Below are 19341 nucleotides of genomic sequence, written 5' to 3'. Positions count from 1 at the left end.
CTAACAAAGCTAGGCGGTTGCCCTTTCAACTCAAGCAGGACTGCTTCCTACAATTCAACAGGCACTTTAGCTCAGGGAGGGTCTTTTTTGGGGGGGGGGGAGCTTTTCATGAGCCGCTACTCTAAGAGACCACCTCCCACCTCCTCTCAACTGTTCCCACTTGACCCTGCAGTGGAGTCTAGGATCTGTTTCAGATCCTCCCCCTCAGACAGAGGCTGAGTTCTCAGGAGTTTGGGGGAAATGGTCTCTGAGCCACCTGCATTCTCTGCGACAAGCTCCTAGGAAGATTCATCCTCGACTCCTGAAGATTCTTGGAGAAACTCCTCCCCCGCTTCCTGTGTTGGCCGGTAAATTCCTGGTTCTTCTCCTTCTCCAATCGGAGTCCGATTTCCCCCTTCCCCTACACTAGTGAGAACAAGCCTGATCCTGACACATGGCCGAGTGGAGGACTAGAACCCGGGTCTCCGAAATACCACTCCGTTCCCCTAACCACTATACCACATCCATTTCTCTTATATATTTTTTGTTTGTATTACCAGGTATTTGGACTCTCTCCAACTCCTTTCCCGAGGAGAAACAAGGGGTTCAACATGTGGCTCCTGGAGAAAATCCGTGGCTCGGTGGAGAACGGAGGCTCCCGAGGCAATGACGGTGGTGACAAGCAATCCAAGGGGCCCTTGTACAGCAACGTCTTGACCCCGGATAAGATCCCGGACTTCTTCATCCCCCCCAAGCTGCCGACAGTGCCTCCCGAGGCAGAGGGGGCGGAAGCCAAGGCCAAGCCCAACCTCGGCACCTCCGCCTCGGAGCAGAACCTCTCGGCCCGCAAGGCCCAACGGAGCCCCCGTTTGCCGGTGAAGGCCGTCTCGGAGAGCAAGAACCTCCTGAAGGCGGCCAGCCGGCACATCATCCAGATAGAGAGCGCTGATGAGTGGATGTCCGAAGAGGACGTCAGCACCAACGCCGACCCCCAGTCGCAGACGGCCATGTCGCTGCCGTACGTGCCCAAGGCCCAGACCTCCTACGGCTTCGCCACCCTCATGGAGAGCCCGCACACCCGCCGCAAGGAGTCGCTCTTCCACAGCGAGCACACCAGCCTGTGCCAGTCCCAGTCCTCCTCGCCCAGCTCGCCCCGGAAGTCCGCCTCGGGAGGGAACAAGGCCAATGGCGAGAGCGGCCACCTCAACCCCTCTGACATCAGCATGTCCCTCATGAACCCTTACCGCTACTTCAGCGGCGGGGAGAGCGATACCTGCTCGTCGGCCGAGTCTTCCCCGTTCGGTTCACCGCTACTCTCGCGGTCGGTATCCCTCCTCAAGATCTTCTCCCAGGAGAGCCAGTCCAAAGTCATCAAGCTGAAGCACTCGGTCGCCCGCAACAGCTCCCTCTCCACCGACGACAGCTCGGCCGACACCAGCCCCAGCACACAGCGGCGCATGCGCTGTGCCACCCCTCCAGCCGGGGGCGCCGCCGGGGGCGTTCAACAGCAGCCCCAGGCGCCCACGGACCCCCAGGAGCGCCTGCACAAGGAACATGTCATCGGCTTGAGCAAAGGAGGCAGCATGCGCCTGGTGGCCGAGTACAACCCCTCCGGCGCCCGGCTGCGGGTGCGCATCATCACTGCAGAAGACCTCTACGACAAGCACTGCGACGCCCGGAGCATCAACTGCTGCGTGGCTCTCTACCTGAACCCTGGCAAGCTGCAGAAGCAGCGCAGTACCATCATCAAGAACAGCCGCCACCCCCGTCTTCAACGAGGACTTCTTCTTCGACGGCTTGGGTGCCGGCAATGTGAAGAAGATGTCCCTCAAGGTCAAGGTGGTGAACAAAGGCAGCAGCCTCAAACGGGACACCCTGATGGGCGAGAAGGAGCTGCCCCTGAAGTCTCTGCTCCCCTTTTCATAAGCCGGCCCTCGAACGGTCTCCGTGCACGTGCCCCCCGCGCTCCCCCCTGGATCGTGTCTTTCCCTGCCCTGTAAATAGGAAGGGATTGGAGAGGGGAGCGATCATCCCCTGCAAAAAAAAAAAAATAATGGCTGTTGCATGTATGGGACGGGGAGGGGAGGTACCCCGGCACCTTCGCATGAAATCTCAGTGGCTCGCAGTGGCTCCTTTTTCTTGGGAGGTGGGACAAGGAGGCCTGTCAGGGTGACGGCTGGCGCATGAGGTTCCCATTGGCTGATGCCGCCTTAACTAAGAGATGCGAACTTTTCAGGGCAAGATGGAGGCGGGAGAAATGTTTAATTACGTCCCCAGCACCTAGCAAGGTGTTAACAGTAGGGAGTGCGGAGAAATTTGAATGCGAATCGGCCAAATCTGCACCTCCTGATCCAAGCCGTGAACCGACACGTCGTTCTCCTTGGGTTTTTCCTCTTTCCTCTGAAGTTTGTGATCCAGTTCTCCAATTTATTTGTTTGGTTTTTTTAAAAAATGCACACGGCGCTCGCAGGAACGCGGACGACCGTGAGCATAACCCGCGAGATCGCGGGGCATTCGGGGAGACGGCTGTAAGGACCTGCCGAGAGTTGGCGAAACTGCGCACAAAAAGGCGTTGACCAGGATAAGCGTGCACGAAACCGTGTACGGGTTTTCGAGTGGGATTGAATCAAAAATGTGCAGCCTGGGGCCGATGTGGGATTTTACGACCTTCGGCTGAGAATGATGAGTGAAGGCAAAAGTGATGTCTGCTTCCTTGCCTAGTTAATAGATAATCCAACAGAAAATGAGGTCAACGGCCCAATTGCCTTCTGGGAAAGTGGAATTGCTTCCTCCTGCACACACATGTACGTCCTTGCCTTAACAACCCTGCACAACTCCGAATTTGCATTTGCGAAGGCCCAAATGAGACGCTTTACTGAACTTGGAGCAGCTTTGGGACAGGCAGAAATCCAACCGTTCCGCCCATTCCCAGCGGTGGCGAAAGACGGACTTGCAGAATTTGCACCGGCCAGACGTGCCCATTGAGTCCTGGAAGACCCGTTGGGAGTCAGAATGGAAGAGTGAAACCGTATTTTTGTGGTTGGCAACCAAACGTGCCCATAATTTTTAAGGTTCCAATGTGTTGACCTACTGAGCAGGAGAAAAAGAGAGAGAGAGAAAGTTGGCCAACCTTGATTTTTTATAAAAGAAATTAATGCTCTGAGCATGTCGAGTTTTGAATTTTAAGCTCTAAGTCACAGCACCATGAAGACCCCAGGAATAAAACGACGCTTGCCGTCATCTGCTGCTCTCGGGGAAAGAGGGAGCTCAGCGAGGGGGTGCTGCTGGATTTTGTCCCCAAGATAGAATCATAGAATAGTAGAGTTGGAGGGGGCCTCTAAGGCCATCTAGTCCACCCCCCTGCTCAATGCAGGACTCGATGTTAAAGCATCCCTGACAGATGGTTGTCCAGCTGCCTCTTGAAGGCTTCTAGTGTGGGAGAGCCCACCACCTCCCTAGGTAACTGGTTCCATTGTCGTACTGCTCCAACAGTCAGGAAGTTTTTCCTGATGTCCAGCCGGAATCTAGCTTCCTTTAACTTGTCCTGCACTCTGGGAGGATCGAGAAGAGATCCTGGCCCTCCTCTGTGTGACCACCTTTCAAATATTTGAAGAGTGCTATCATGTCTCCCCTCAATCTTCTCTTCTCCAGGCTAAACCTGCCCAGTTCTTTCAGTCTCTCCTCATAGGGCTTTGTTTCCAGACCCCTGATCCTCCTGGTTGCCCTCCTCTGAACACGATCCAGCTTGTCTGCGTCCTTCTTGAATTGTGGAGCCCAGAACTGGACGCAATACTCTAGATGAGGCCTAACCAGGGCCGAATAGATGTCCACATGTAAGAAGTCTCTGAAATCAGGGAGGTTTTGCAGGGCAAACGGTGTGTCCTTTCGTTCTCGCTGTAAAGCCTCAGCAGTGGGTACCGAATGCCAGAGGAAAGAACCAAATGCTGCCCCTGGAGAATCACACACCCCGGGAACAGCCGGGAATCCGAGCCGAGGGACCGAGAGCGAAATGTGGCAACGTTCTCCTGGCCCGAAATGATGACAAGGTTGACAAATCCCTCTTCGTACCCACTCACCCCCTGCTTGGGTGGCGGAAATCGTCGGGCCAAATGCATCCCGCACCTTTGGGAAAGGAGCAACTCGGCGCAGCTACGACGCTGCGTCAGACGAGGTTCACGCAGCAAACCAGAATGTGGGAACAAACCCATGTTGAGAAGCGCGATTGCACCCGCCAGGAATTGTCCTGTAAAACGGAGTTTTTTCTATTCTAGGTGGAGCCGTTTTTTTTTTTCGTCCCGGTGGCTTTGACAACTGACAATGAGATGCCTGCATTATTATTTTCTAAAACAACTCGTTTTTCCCCCACCGACTTTCCCTTTCCTCGCAATTCCACCCCGGCCTCTGTTTCTCCGGCAGCCGCCAATTAGAGTAAGCAGATCAGCCTGATTTGCAGAATGGGGAAAAACGCTTGTGGGCGCACAAGCAAAACAGAACGCCCGTCCCGGGTGTCCAATTGGCGACTTTAAACCCTTCATCTTTTCTCCTCTCTCTGGCAGACTCAAAACGCCGAACCTTCAAGGGAGGCCCGATACGGGGCTAAGCCTCTCTTCTTTTAGTCTCAATTTCTCTCTCTCTCTTTTTAAAAAAAATCTTGTTAACAGAGAAGCCAAGTGGGGTTTTTTTTATTTTATTTTTACAGGCCGTTTTCAGATGTTTGAACAACGTTTGGTGTGATTTTAAAGCTTGCTTTTACAGTGGCTTTCCTTTAGAGGCCCAGGTGAAACACACAATTCCCATTTCTCTCCACCGTCGTCCCGTGTTTTACGACGGCTTCTGTGTTGCGTTAGAGCAGCGTGCTGGGAATTGTAGTCCAACACATCTATAGAGGCCCCCAGCTTGGAGAAGGCTGTGTTGGAGCAAGCACACACCCACCAAGCACATTTTTTTTAAAAAAATCTGCGCATGTGCGGTTTCGCTTTTAAATTCACATGAATTGTAGCACCATCACGACCGCAGGAATAAAATGGAGTTTGCTTGTGTCGTGCGGATGGTCGAAGAAGACCCCTTTTGCTGCAGAGAAAAGGATAGCCTATTTTTAAAGTGAAAATCACCAAACAAGTGTCTGTCGGACCTGGGTTCAAATCTTAGCTTCGCCACTGACAAGCCCTACAGCTGCAAATTTGTCGGCCTATCAAGCAAAGGAGGAAACTTTTATTGGTGGGAGGTGATGCAGAAGAAACAATAACCTTTTGTATGTGTTCGCTTTATTTATACTGCACCAAAATATCTATCTATCTATATCTATCTATCTAATTTTCGCATGTTTTTTTTATTTTTTGCTGGAGATGTCACGAGCAAAGGCACCATCCTAATTTATTCCTTGATCCTTTCAGAAAAGGAGGGAAAAAAACATTCTTTCATTTCTTTTCGGATATATGAACCTTTCTTGGCTGTATTTTGATCTTGTGTAAATTGGATGGCAGCTGCAGAGATTTGGTTGTATGTTATATTGCAATCTTTGAAGCTGCTTTATTCGTCTTCATTCTCTCTCTCTCTCTCTCTCTCTCTCTCTCTCTCTCTCTCTCTCTCTCTCTCATTTCTGTACATAAACATGGGAACACCCTCAATGGTTTTGTTTTGTTAAAAAAAGAAGAAGAAAAAGAGCGAGTTTCACCTGGTGCAGGGAATTTAAAATCTTTTTCGGTGTGTCTTCACGCCGGAGAAATGGAAGGTGCATTCTGTTCAGGACTGTGGATTGATTTATTGCTCTCATTTTGGATTTAACTCATAAGAATGTAAGAAGAGCCCTGAGGCTGGATCAGACCAAGGGTCCATCTAGTCCAGCGCTCTGTTCACACAGTGGCCAGCCAGCTGTTGACCAGGGACCAACAAAGCAGGACACGGTGCAACAGCACCCCCCCACCCATGTTCCCCAGCAACTGGTGTGCACAGGCTTACTGCCTCAGACACTGGAGGTAGCACACCATTGATAGCCTTCTCATCCTCCAGGAATTTATCCAGCCACCATTTAAAGCCATCCAAGTGGGTGGCCATCTCTCCACACCTTGTGGCAGTGAGTTCCATAGTTTCACTTTGCGCTGTGCAAAGAAGTCATTCCTTTGATCTGTCCTGAATCTCCCACCCATCAGCTTCATGGGATAATGACCCCGCTGGGTTCTAGTATTATGGGAGAAGGAGCAAAATGCCTCCCTGTCCACTTTCTCCACACCAAGCATCATTTTTGTACCCGTCTAGCAAATCTTCCGTTACTCCCCTTTCTTTCTAAGCTCCCAATTCCCTCCTTAATTAAAACTGTCCTGGATCAAAGAAATGGCAGATGGAAATATTTCTGGTTTCAAAAGTGTACCAAGGAGAAACGGGAGCTGAAGATACCCAGGCTTGCGTTATAGCACCAAGCTGAACCAGCTGCCGGGAGGTTACGCCTACAGGGGGCGAAAACACCTGTCCTGTATGGCCATTGGCTGAGCCAATGTGGTGTTACGGAGTGTTCACTGACATTCCAACTGCTCTCAGGAGGAAGCGTCAACAACAGAATGTCGACAACGCCAGAGGCTGTGCCGGCGGTGAAGGGTTGGGTTTGCCTCACACTACACATGATGGTTACTGATTTGGGAACAGAGCAGCACAGGAAAGGATGTTTGCGGGGGGCGGAATCAATGGGTAGAACCCATCAAGTCATACTTAGAGTAGACCCAGTGAAATGAATAGGACTTAAATCAGTCCTGATTAACTCTAGCCCCACTGATTTCAATAGGTCTACTCTAAATCGGGCTCAAGTTGGATTCTACCCTCTGCTCAGAAATTAAGCAAGCCCTTCGTTCAGCATCCCCCAACCTAGCGCCCTGCTGAGGGCTCGGACTACAACTCCCATCACCTCATTAGGGATGATGGGGGTTGTAGTCCAACCCCTCTGCAGGGCGCTAGGTTGCAGAAGGCTGCCCCTACTGAAATGGGAGAGGGGGGGAGTCATTTTCTTCTCTCTGAAGGCACAATTTAAGATGTGAAGTTCTGCTTCCGGGATCCTTGCCGTTTCATTTTGGTTTTTAAAGTCAAAAGCAGGTGGGTGGGTAGAAACGGATCAAAGCCATGGCGCGGGAGAAGGGTGGTTTAAGGACTCCTGTGTCGGTATTGGTCAAAAACATATATACGCCAAGTGTCAGCATACTAGGATGCTTGTCAAGGGCCCACATCCTGAATGGGTGGAAAATTTGGAAGCATGGGGTACAGGGTGTGACACACACACGCCGGCATTTTTCAGGGGGGAAATTGGCCCTGGATTGAGCCTCCCTGGGTCAACCGTGACAGAATTGTGTGGTGCAATGAAGCTTATTCTAGCCACAGAAGGGGTGGTGTTAAAGGTGACAACCCCTCCATTTTTTGAACCCCAATGATTGGGCCAGTGCAGGGTGGGCGTAAATTACATCTTGCCTTCCTTCCATGCAATACTGGATGGACCCTATAGGATCAGGGAAACAGCACATGCCGTCTTAAAGCAAAAACAGCACAATGGTACACACACGCACACACACACTCCTCCTGCAGCAATGGGGTGTCCCCAAGACCTCCTCCATACTTGACTTTTGGTCTGCCGTGGCATAATTTCTCACAGCCATCAGCCCATTAGCTGACTTTACAGGCTCAGACACAGCCTTTATTGAGGTACATTATGTGTCGGGATCAGGCCCGTTCTCTCTAGTGTGGGAGCCTGGGTTTCGGAGCTTGGATCAGAGTCAGAGACAGAAGAAGAAGAATCAGAACCAGCCAAGACAAGACAGCAGGGAGGGAATTCTCCAAGACTCTCCAGGAGTCAAGGAGGAACCTTTCAGGAACTTATCGGACAGGAGTCCCAAGATCAGAGATCACCTTCCCCCTCTCCCTCGAGAACTCAGTCTTCGTCAGAGAGGGAAGGAGCATCGGAACTGACGGATCCTAGAGTCTGCTGCAGGGTCAAGCGGAGTTGAGCGGAGGTGGGAGGCGGACTTCTAAGGTAGTCACACAGCAAAGGTTACAGCTTGGAGACCCTTCCAGTAAAAGCCTGCCGGGCACAGCAGTAAAACGTCTATTGAGTTGAAAGGGCAAGTGCCTTTCTTAATTAAGCGAATGAAGCTCAGAGCATAGCTGCTCGCATTCACGTGCCCTTCAGGTGCGAAGAGGCGTCTATTTACTGAATAAAGGCTTTTGCGCATGGGACGGCTTGGAAACATGGCCTTATCCCCGCTTGATGATCATGCTGAATTGTGAGATTAGAACATTTTCCTACCTGTTAGTGGCGGCTCGTGGCTCCAAACCCAGTGGGGCAGTGAATCCGTTCCGGGTTTCAGTTGGAACTCTGAAGGGGCTTTCTCAACACACGCACACAATGGGTTAAAATTAAGCCTGGCATTGAGGACTAGAAACTTGCTTCCCCCCACCATAAAAAAAGAAAAAGCCGATTCTACGTCAAATTCCCGCCCGCTCCCAAAGAAATCAGCTTAAGTTTCATGTCACAGAAGCTGCTCAGGTTGTTCCTGCAATGACACTTAAGAGCAAAAAAAAAAGAGAGAGAGAATTTTCTTGCTTTGTCAAGACGGCGCTCCCATAACGGCATATTATAAGGAAGCAGGGAGGTGGTTTAAGAAGCGATGGAGTGTCTCCCCCACTTCGCCCACCCCCGAATTCAGCAATGCCTTGCGGCGGGCTGCCAGCGTTTCCAATCCAACCTGTTTGAAGGAAGTTCCAGAAAATGAGAGATTTATGAAGCCGGCTGACAAAGACAGAGAAAGTGCTTCACTCAATCTGCCTTGGCTGAGGGCGGCTTTGGGAAAGACATTAAAACAGAGTGGAAGGCACAACGGTTTATTGCTAAAAGCCGCAGGGCAAAAGAAACAGGTGAATTTCGGCGTGTTTATATATTTCTTTTACTCTATTGAGCAGTATTTGATTTCTAGAAAGCCACTTAAAATACAGACACACACACACTTAGCTTGTGAGCAGAGGTCTCGCTCGGCATTTAAAATCGGACACCCATCTGCATAAAATTTACATATGCTAATTGATGTCGATGGATGCCCAGTTAGTAATAATGACCTGGGGATTCATTTCTATTTCACAGGACGCAGGACCGTTCGGTTCATTTCCAAATCGCATGAAATGAAAACAAACTCTTTCATTAATTTTCACTCCCCTCCGCACGCGCACCTCGGATTGCCAGAAATCCGTCATTCCTCTTCTGCAATGATTCCTTTGCAATGGCAGTGAACAGGTTTCTAAAAGCGAAATGAACAACCCATGATAGCAAATCAGTTTATAAATTTAGGGTGGAATCCTATGCATGTTTAGACGGGGGAACCCCCGTCTAAACATGTGTAGGATTGTAGGGCTTTTTTTGTCTAAACCTGCATAGGCTTGTAGGGCTTTTTCTGTCTAAACCTGCATAGGATTGTAGGCCTTCTTTCTGTCTAAACCTGCAGCAAAAAACATCCGCCACAGTCACAAATAAAAGCATGCTCTAATATCGCTTATAAACCAAGCCTTGCCCAATGAAGAACAGGACAAACCTCAATGGGAATAGATATGAAAATATCCCCCTTCCCAAAAAAGAGTCTGGTAGGTTTTTCAGGAACCTTACAACACACACACACACACACACACACACACACATGCAATAGAGCGTAGAAAAATGCTTACTGGTCAAAATGGGTTTGTTTTGCAGGGGGTGTTGCAGCACCAATGAGCCACTCAAGGCCCCTAGGAGATAGATTTGGGGTCTGAATTCTATGGGCCCAGGTGTAGCGGTGCCTCTGCCTGTTTGTGTGAGACAGGAAGAGCCAGCAACAGTGAGGTTAATGCTAGAAGTCTGGATGAGATAACCATGCCTTGTTCTGTAATGTCTGGAGCCGGGAGGCTGTCTTGCAAATCAAAAGGCCCTGCCCTATTCGTCCTAAAAAATGCTTTCTGCGGGTGGCTCATACCTCAGAGGGTGGGATGAAGATTCAAAACCACCCTGACAGGCCAGAGCCAAGCAAGATGGGATTCCACAGAGATAAATGTGGAGTCCTGCAGTTAGGAACTGGAGAGAACTTAAATGAATAAACAGATCCGAAGCACAAGCGTCGGGCGGGAGAGCAGAGCCTGTGAAAAAGATCAAGGCGACTTAATGGATCCTACAGGAACCGGCGCCTGGGATGTTGGACAAATCTGCCAGCATTTCAAACGAGTTTGCATTCTGACTCCGACCTGTGGTTTCCATAGCATTTTTCAAGCCACGTGGATCCTGCAGACTTTCGGATGGGTTGGGGGCAGGGGAGATTTGCTCTAATTTGCACACGCGCCAATGTGCATTGCTTGATGCGCAGCTGCGCAGCCGCGCGGCCGCGCACTAGCGCTGCTGCGCATGACTTAATGTACATTCGTGCAAGTAGAACTAAATTCTGGCACACACAAAAAGAAGAATCCGATTGAAGAGTGGACGATGGCACAAAAGGCGCCTGACCATCTGCAAAACGCTGTTGGAAGGGATTTAATGAAATTTCGACATCCCTAGCTAGCAGTGTGATGCAGCTGCGAAAAGGCGAACGCTATCTAGGGATGTGCTCCGCTTCTCCTCGGACTGGAGAAGCAGGAGCGGATCGGGGGGCTTCGCCTCCCATTAAGGCGGAGGTGAAGAGGATCGGGGGAGCCGCGGAGCGTTGCGGAGTGGATCGAGGTGAAGGCGGATCCTTTGCCTCGATCTGGAGCTCCGCAAAAAAGGTAAGGGGGGTTTACTTGGCCTTGCTGCTGTCGCTGCCGCCCATGCGGCGACGGCGGCAGAGCCAGGTAAGGGGGCAAGGGGGAGGGGGGTCTTACCTGCGTCTGTTGCGGCCTGTCGCCACCTTCACTAGAGCCCGTGGCTCAACCAGGAAGTGTAGGCCGCAATCAGGGCCTACAGTTCCTGGTTGAGCCACGGGCTCTAGTGAAGCTGGGATGGGCCTGGACAGACACAGGTAAGGGGGAGGAGGGAGGGGGCCTTACTTGGCGCCACTCCCCACCACTGCAGAGCTCTGATTTGGAGCCGGAGCTCTGCAGCAGAGCGGAGTGGCCCCTAGGCGGATCAAGGCGGGGTGGAGCGGGCCCGATCCTCAATTTGTAGATCGGGCGTGAAGAGGATCAGGGGGTCCGTGCACACCCCTAATGCTATCCTAGGCTGCATTAACAGGAGCATAAAGTCCAGGTCAACAGAACTCATAAATCTGTTCCAGTCCGTGTTCAGTGCAAAAGGTGCAAACCCTGACCCAAAACAAAGTGAAGCAAATTTCTTGTACATCCCAGTTCAGGATTGGTCAGGCCGCATCGAGGAAACTGAATCCAGGACTGGACACCATGTTTTATGAAGGACGTGAGAGGGTGGTCCAAAGGAAGGTGACCACGCAGGGAAGGGGCCTGGAAACCAGGCGCTAGAAAAGAACTGGGCTGGTTTAGAAGGTGTAAGAAGCGATGTTGAAATATCTGCGGCTTTGCGTGGCAGAACGTGAAGAACGGCTTGTTCTCTGCAGCTCCAGAGGGCGGAATGAAAACCTTTTAGTTATCAAAAGTGGCATGCAATTAAACAGAACCGGCAAGCCACGGAACTACGCTCATTTCAATACACTCCTAAACCCGCAACGGTTTCCTTTAATCTTAGTCAGGGGGAACACCGTTATGCGTGGTTCCTCAGAAGTAAACCCAATTCACTCCCAAGTTTGCGTGCATTTAATGCCACGGGGCGTACTTCTAAGCAAAGATGTATGGCATGGGCGTCAAAACCTTTCAGAGAAGTTCTCAGCGGCCATATCCCAGTGGTGGGCGGAGCCAAAGCCCAAAAGAGGCGGGGCCCAAAAGTTCAAAATACCCTCCTATTTTAGCTTACCGTTTTTAGTGCCGATGACTTAGGAGAGACATTTCAACCCGCTGCGATGAAGAAATGTTAGAACTTTCGTTTTTAAAAATATATATGAAACCCAGCCGTTCTCAGAAGTGTTTTCTGACCTGGGCAAAGCGCACCGGCTGCTTTTACCAGTGGACCACAGTGAGAAATTAGGCAATCTTTATATTAAGGAAGCAGGAGATACTTTGGAATGCTGTTTCAGGGGCAAAAGAGGGGAAAAAACGAAGTGAATTGAAACTGAATTCGGTAGCCGGAAGGGATGAACCTTTCACTCACGGTGGTTTAATATTTGTGAACGTTCTGTGGCATCCCTGTAGCAAAGTCAACGCAGGTGGGCCAGACTTGGGCTATCTCAAAATCCTATTTTCTATCATATGTATGTCGTTTGCAGCCCCGGAGTGCTGCTTTTAGTTACAGAATGGAACACTAGTTTGATCTTGCATTTGCGCCTCTCCCTTTTGTTAAAAATCCTGCAAAAGGACAAGCAATTTGGGGTTTGGGATGAAAACAAATAAACAGGCAGTGACAGTTTTACTGATTTCTCCCCCCCCCATCCTCCATGACCCCCTCCCGGCTGTGATGTCAAGTCTCCGTGTTTATGTCTGATGTGTCTCAACGGGATTCTATTTTTAATTGCCCCTTTGCGCTGGGTGTTGTGACACTTTTCTTGTGCACAGGGTGCAGCTGTGGTGGAGAAAGTTGAGTCAGCGGCGAGCGTCTCATTTCCCAGACAGGAGACGTCGAGACTCAGTCCGTGTCTGGATAGTACCGAGAGATGTGACCTCTGGAGCCTTTTCAGGGTGATTTTGGACCTTGCTGTTCAGCCAAAACCAGAGGAGACAAACCAAAAAAATTCTAAGAAGAGCCCGGCTGGATCAAACCATCCAGTCCAGCATTCTGTCCCCACAGTGGCCAAACAGCTGTCAACCAGGGGCCCACAAGCAGGACATGGGTGCAACAGCACCCTCCCACCCACGTTCCCCAGCAACTTGTGCACTCTGTTACTGACTGCCTCTGTTACTGGTGGTAGCACAGAGCCATCAGGACTAGCAGCCATTCATAGCCTTCCAGGAATTTATCTAGCCCCCTTTGAAAGCCCTCCAAAGTGGTGGCCATCACCACACCTTGTGGCAGTGAGTTCCGTAGTCTAACTCTGTGCTGTGTGAAGAAGTGCTTCCTTTTGTCTGTCCTGAATCTCCTACTAAACAGCTCCATCGGATGACCCCGGTTTCTAATATTTCAAGAGAGGGAGAAAAATGCCTCCCCGTCCACCTTCTCCGCAACAGGCATCGTTTTGTTCATCTGTCTCCCCTCGGCCTCCTTTTTTCCAAGCTAAACAATCCCAGCTGTTGCAACCTTCCCTCCTAGGGGAGACGCTCCAGCCCCTGGGTCATTTTAGCTGCCCTTTTCTGCCCTTTTTCCAGCCCCACAATACCTTTTTTTTTTAGGGGAGGCGACCAGAACTGTACACAATATTCCAAGTGTGGTCATACCAGAGATTTGTAGAAAGGCAGTATGATTATGGCAGTTCTATTCTCAATTCCTTCTTGGGGCGAGGGAAAAAAAGATATAAACCCCTTCTGTATGGGGTGCTAACTGCACTCTGCACATGTTCAGAGAGACCCTCTTCTGAATATTTATCTATTTATTTGTGCTTTGCATTTATATCCTGCCTTTTCCTGCAAGGAGCCAGAGGCGGTATACATGATCCCCCTCCATCTTTATCCTCACAACAACCCTGTGAGGTAGGTGAGGTTGAGCGTCCAGGTTTGGCCCAAATGTCACCCGGTAAGTTTCATGGCCAGGGGGTATAGAGATGAAATCAATCAGTCAATAAATACATATTCAAATTCTGCATCCATTTCTTTAAAAAGTCTTAGAGTTTCTTGCTAAATTTCCTGTAGTTAACCTGTAAATAACTGCACGTAGCTATCACCCCAGGACTCGAGGAACTCCAACTCCTATCATCCACACTCAGCGTGGTGGGAGTTGCAGTCCTCCCCCCCCCCCAAAAAAATCTGGAGGTCCCTGATGCAGAGGTCATTCTCCGATTCTCACACCCTTGCCTCAAACTTTCTTCTCCGAGATGTGCTCGCAGGGGTGCGTATGCATGGACACGCCATGGATTTAATTCCGTTGGCTTGAACACAACATGTTTTGGGGGGAGCAGCGGGGGCGTGGAGTGAGAACGACACAAAAACAAAATCGAGAATGTGTTTGTATACAAACCGAGATGTGTTTTTTGCACAATAAGAAGGATTCAGGGGTCTGGAAACGAAGCCCTATGAGGAGAGACTGAAAGTACTGGGCATGTTCAGCTTCGAGAAGAGAAGATGGAGGGGAGACATGATAGCACTCTTCAAATACTTGAAAGGTTGTCCCACAGTGGTGTGGTAGAAGGTGTTACTCCCTTTTAAAATTAGTACAGGGCCTCAGCCTTTTCCAAAACCACTGAGGCCCTGTACTTCTACCACACAACTGTGGGAACTCTAAAGTCAGCCCAATCAAACCTCCAGGGAGCAGACAGCAGCCTGCATTGGCCACTGACGAAGATTTCGTGTTGAAATGCGTTTGGCCTGTTCATTTTATGTTGTTTCTGTTGGATATTTGTTCCTGTATAATATATATTTTAATGTAATATTATTGTTAATTTTAATTTTATTCTTGTACATTAAATATCACTGTTTTATTACATATATCCTTAACTTTTTGTTTAGCACCAGCAGCAGCTCAGCCAATTATTAGAAGGGCTGGCGCAGTCCGCTTCTTAATTATTATTATTATTATTATTATTATTATTATTATTATTATTAGCCCGTTATATAATATGATGGCTGGCTGACAGCCCAACCAATTCTTTTGTGCTCTGGGCTGCATTTGAATGAATCTGTCATTGAGGCAATTAAATATTTGGCTCCTTTCCCCAAAAAGCAGTGGGGGGAGTGAAGGTGCAAGTCGAATAATGTCATGGGAACTCCTTTCTTCCTTTCCTTCCTTTCTCTGTCTCTGTCTCTGTCTCTGTCTCTCTGTCTCTCTTTCTCTCTTTCTTTCTTTCTTTCTAAGGAGAGATCTTGAGCTAATGATGACCGTTAATTAGAAAATGGAATTCCGCCAAGCCCTCTCGCTCAACGTTTTCCCTGTCTCTGTGTCTTCTTACAGTTCATTCATCCCTTGATCCCCTCTGGACCTGCTGTCGGTTAGCTGCCAAATCTCCCCAAAACAGACCCTCCCTCTCCGCAGGGACAGCGGGCGCAATCTCCCTGAAAAGCCAGGGGAGCCATGCTTCGCGCTCACAGACCGCTGACTCACCTGGCATTCACACCTACTGCTGCTGCCCTTCATGTGCAGCTCACTTATGAAAGGGTCCTGTTCTCGTTTCGACAGCTGCCTTTTAATCCTCCATTGACGGACTCCCTTTCCCTCCACCTCGGCTTTGCTGTATCTGGACCTAGGCAGCGCCTTCCTGAGATTCTAAACGCAGAGTTAAGGAACAGGTTGAATTGGACTACAATCCCCATCATTCCTGACTCTTGGCTGTGAAGGCTGATGCCGATGGGAGTCAGAGTCCACAACACCTTGAGAGCACAGGAGAACATCGCAAGCACCATGCTGGATTAGAGTAATCTATTTATTTATGTATTTATTTATTTATTACATTTTCATACCGCCCAATAGCCGAAGCTCTCTGGGTGGTTCACAAGGGTCCATTTAATCCCGCACTCTGTTCACACAGAGGCCAACCAGCTGCCCACAGAAATCCCACAAGCAGGATGTGAGGGCAGCACTCTCCCACCCATGTTCCCCAGCATCTGATGTACATAGCCTTGGATACTGGAGGTAGCACATAGCATCGGGACTCATAGCTATGGATATAGCCTTCTCCTCCGGGAATTTATCGAACCCCCTTTGAAAGCCATCCAGATTGGTGGCTATCATCAGCACATCCTGTGGCAGTGAATTCCGTAGCTTAACTCTGCGCTGTGTGACGAAGGACTTCCTTTGATCCGTCCTGAATCTCCCACCATTCAGCTTCATGGGAATGTGAACCTTTGGGCTCTAGTATTATTTGAGAGGGAGAAAAATGTCTCCCTATATATCCACTTCCCCACACCAGGCATAATTTTGTACGCCTCTATCAATGTCTCCCATCAGCCTCCTTTTCCCCCAGCTAAACAATCCTAGCTGTTGTCACCTTCCCTCCTAGGGGAGATGCTCCAGCCCCCCTGGGTCATTTCAGCGGCTCTTTTTCTGTACTTTTCCCAATTCTACAATACCTTTTGAATTGAACGAATATCTTTTTTTAACCATCGGGTTGGAGAAGAATGGCAGACGCCGTATTCAGCTGTGGACTAATAACATTGTGCTAGCGTAAACCAATGCTTGCATAACATGTGCTGGTTACATTGTGCAAGCATTGGTTTACACAAGTGCAGCGTCATTCGTGCTAGCACATGCATGTTGTGGTATAACCCTCTGTGTGTGCGTTTGAGGGGAGAGTTTTTATTCTCTTTCTTGGGCGTTTTAACTATTTGTCAGCCGCACCAAAGAAGCACTCTTGAAGGGCAGAGTTAGAAGCATCTTTAATCAGGGGCAGGGAACCAGATCTCGTTGGACTCCAACTCCCATCATCCGCTGCCAGCATGACAGGAATTGTAGTCCAACAACATTGGAATGCCCACTGGTTCCTCCCTGCCTGAAATGTATTTATCCAAAAGTATTTCTGCATCGCCTGTCATTCGAAAACATTAGCCAGGCAGCGTTCAATAAACACACTCACACACACACCATAAATGTACCTATAATAATAGATGAATAACAAGAACAATATTATATATACTATACATATAAAAATAACTTTAAAAATGCAAAAGCATAACCAATGGCTAGAAGCTAAAACCCAGAATAACAGGCATGACAAATGGTAGAATCATAGAATAGTAGAGTTGGAAGGGGCCTAAAAGGCCATCGAGTCCAACCGCCGCTCAAAGCAGGAATCCACCCTAAAGCATCCCTGACAGGTGGTTGTCCAGCTGCCTCTAGTGTGGGAGAGCCCACCACCTCCCTAGGTCACTGGATCCATTGTCGTACTGCTCTAACAGGTTTTCACTGCATCAGCATTGGCACACATTTTATTTCTGGGGGGAGGGCATTTCAGAGAATGGATAGCATCACGGGAAAGCCCTGTCTTCCTGGGTATCACTGGATGGACATCTGAAGGTTGTGCCACAACCAAGAGAACCCCTGATAAAGTTCACATGCAGCCAGATAGGTCTGTATGGGAGTTGGGACAGCATCGAGATACAGCAGGCTATGAGTTCTGCTAATGCCCTGTGCTTGGATTGCAGGAATCTGACATGGATCAAATTTTAAGGTAAGTAAGATTAGAAGAGAAAGTTCCAAGTGGTACTGGGGCTAGAAGCCAGATAGGGCTGTCTGTTTTGTGGTAAGCAAGTTGAAAAGAAATCAGCACCACAGACAGCTCCAAGCGCTGCTGGGGCTGGAAGCCAGACAGGGTTGTCTGTATGTTGCTCCAACAAAGAGCGGAAAAAGGACTGAAGCTTAAATAGGAGTTTGGCTGTTTTTAAGCTATTGGCCCTGTCTCCATGCTGAATGATGCTTGCTCTCTTTAAGGAGCCTGACCTGTTTTAGCAATCTCAGGCTGCAAAGATCTGCGAGTGGCTGTGGGCATGCTAGTGTCTTCATGGCCCAAGTCCTCAGAGTCTGAGGACAGTAATGCAGGTGAAGAAGACCTTCAGGATCTTTCTGGAGAACTGGGGCCTTGGGAAATGGAAGCTCTGTGATGCCTTTCCGTGGCGGAGTTGTCTCCCTGAACCATTAACTTTGGAGCCTCTCCTGAGGATACGAGGTTGGGATCCTTTGAAGACAAGGATTTGGGGTCCTGGTTCTTGACCCCACCTCAGTCAGTGAGGCAATGAGGCTAGCCCTTCCAGGACTTTGGCCAAAGGATGCTGACACAGGACAGGTGGACACCCTCTCTGGAGCTCCTGCTTGCTTAAGAGGTCTTTCTCTCCACCCCCCCAGTCAAACATCCGCTGCGTTCACATTTCTTACAGGCTCAAAGACTTGGCAAGTCTCTCTGCCTCCCCCCTCCCCCTGGGAAAGCCCTGCCAAGGCAGCCTGGAAGGAGAGAGCCAGAGAACATGTTACCGGACAGATGGGAGTGAAGATGGGGCCATATGGAACAGCACAGATGAGCGGGAACGCTCGCTATTCTGGTACGGAGCTGGGAGAGCGTCTGTTTGCCTTCGCCGCTGAGAAAGGCCGGGCCACAAGCCAGGAATGTTGCCTTGGAAGGGGCGGGAGAGAACCAGCTTAAGGGATATATGCTGTGGGGCCTCGTCCCAAATCAACGTGAAATAGCAAGAGCCTAAATACGAGCCTGCTAATAGCCACAGTGTTATTTAAAGTGTGAAATAATTGAAAAAAAAGAGATGATTAATTGCTCCCACTCTGTCAACATCCGCCATGTTTTTTTTTTTTTTAACTACAAAACATCTCCATGATTAAGAATAGAACACGCAAATGAAATTCTGGCAAAGGTGGACAGAGAGAGAGAGAGAAAGAGTTCTACTGAACCGACTCCACTTAGATCCGCTGATACTAGGGCTGTGCTCCGCTTCGCTTCGGATCAGAGAAGCAGAAGCGGATCAGGGTGCTTCGCCTCCCCTTAAAGCAGAGGATCGAAGCAGAAGAGGATTGGGGGGGGGCAATGGAGCATTGTGGAGCGGATCGAGATGAAGGCAGATCCTTCGCCTCGATCCGGAGCGCCAAAAAAAAGGTAAGGGGGTCTTACCTGGCACTGCCGCCACCCGTGCGGCAATGGCGGCAGAGCCAGGTAAGGGGGCAGGGGGAGGGGGGTCTTACCTGGTCTGTCGCAGCCTTTCACTGGCTTCACTGGAGCCCGTGGCTCAATCTGGAAGCCTACAGTTCCGGGTTGAGCTGCGGGCTCTAGTGAAGCTGGCGATGGGCCGCGACAGACCAGGTAAGTGGTGTGTGCGAGGAGGGGGTTACCTGGCCCTGCTGCCGCCACCGCTGCCCGTGTGGTGACGGTGGCGGAGCCAAGTAAGGGACCAGGGGGGAAGGGTCTTACCTGCATCTGTCTGCGGTCTGGCGGCGGCTTCAACTGAGCCCGAGGACTCAAACCAGAGCTTGGTCTTCCGGTTTGAGTCCTCAGGCTCAGTTGAAGCCGCCGGCAGACCGCAGATGGATGCAGGTAAGGGGGGAGGAGGGAGGGGGGCTTACCTTGCGTCACCGCCGCCGCTGTGGAGCTCCAATTCGGATCCGGAGCTCCACAGTGAAGCGAAGCGAACCACTGGGGGATCGGCATGGCGCGGATCTGATCCAGAAGCTGCGGATCAGGATCCGAAGCGGATCGGGGAGGTCCGGGCACAGCCCTAGCTGATACTAATATGGGCCCATACCCAAATCTGGAGGGCAGT

The 19341-nt window shown here is 50.0% G+C and overlaps 1 protein-coding gene across 1 annotated transcript; it reads left to right on the top strand.

The window, feature by feature from the left end:
* Window positions 1–590: 590 nt before the first annotated feature.
* On the top strand, window positions 591–1906 carry C2CD4C (C2 calcium dependent domain containing 4C). Its single transcript, XM_063147101.1, is given in 2 exon segments — window positions 591–1742; window positions 1744–1906. Coding segments are annotated over 2 exon segments (1314 nt in total). The 3' UTR covers window position 1906.
* The last annotated feature ends 17435 nt before the right edge of the window (window positions 1907–19341 follow it).

The sequence above is a fragment of the Elgaria multicarinata genome, chromosome 23 (genome assembly GCF_023053635.1).
Source record: "Elgaria multicarinata webbii isolate HBS135686 ecotype San Diego chromosome 23, rElgMul1.1.pri, whole genome shotgun sequence".
Classification (NCBI taxonomy): Eukaryota; Metazoa; Chordata; class Lepidosauria; order Squamata; family Anguidae; genus Elgaria; species Elgaria multicarinata.
The sequence above is the reverse complement of the archived record's forward strand: the minus strand, read 5'-3'. Positions and strand labels throughout refer to the sequence as shown.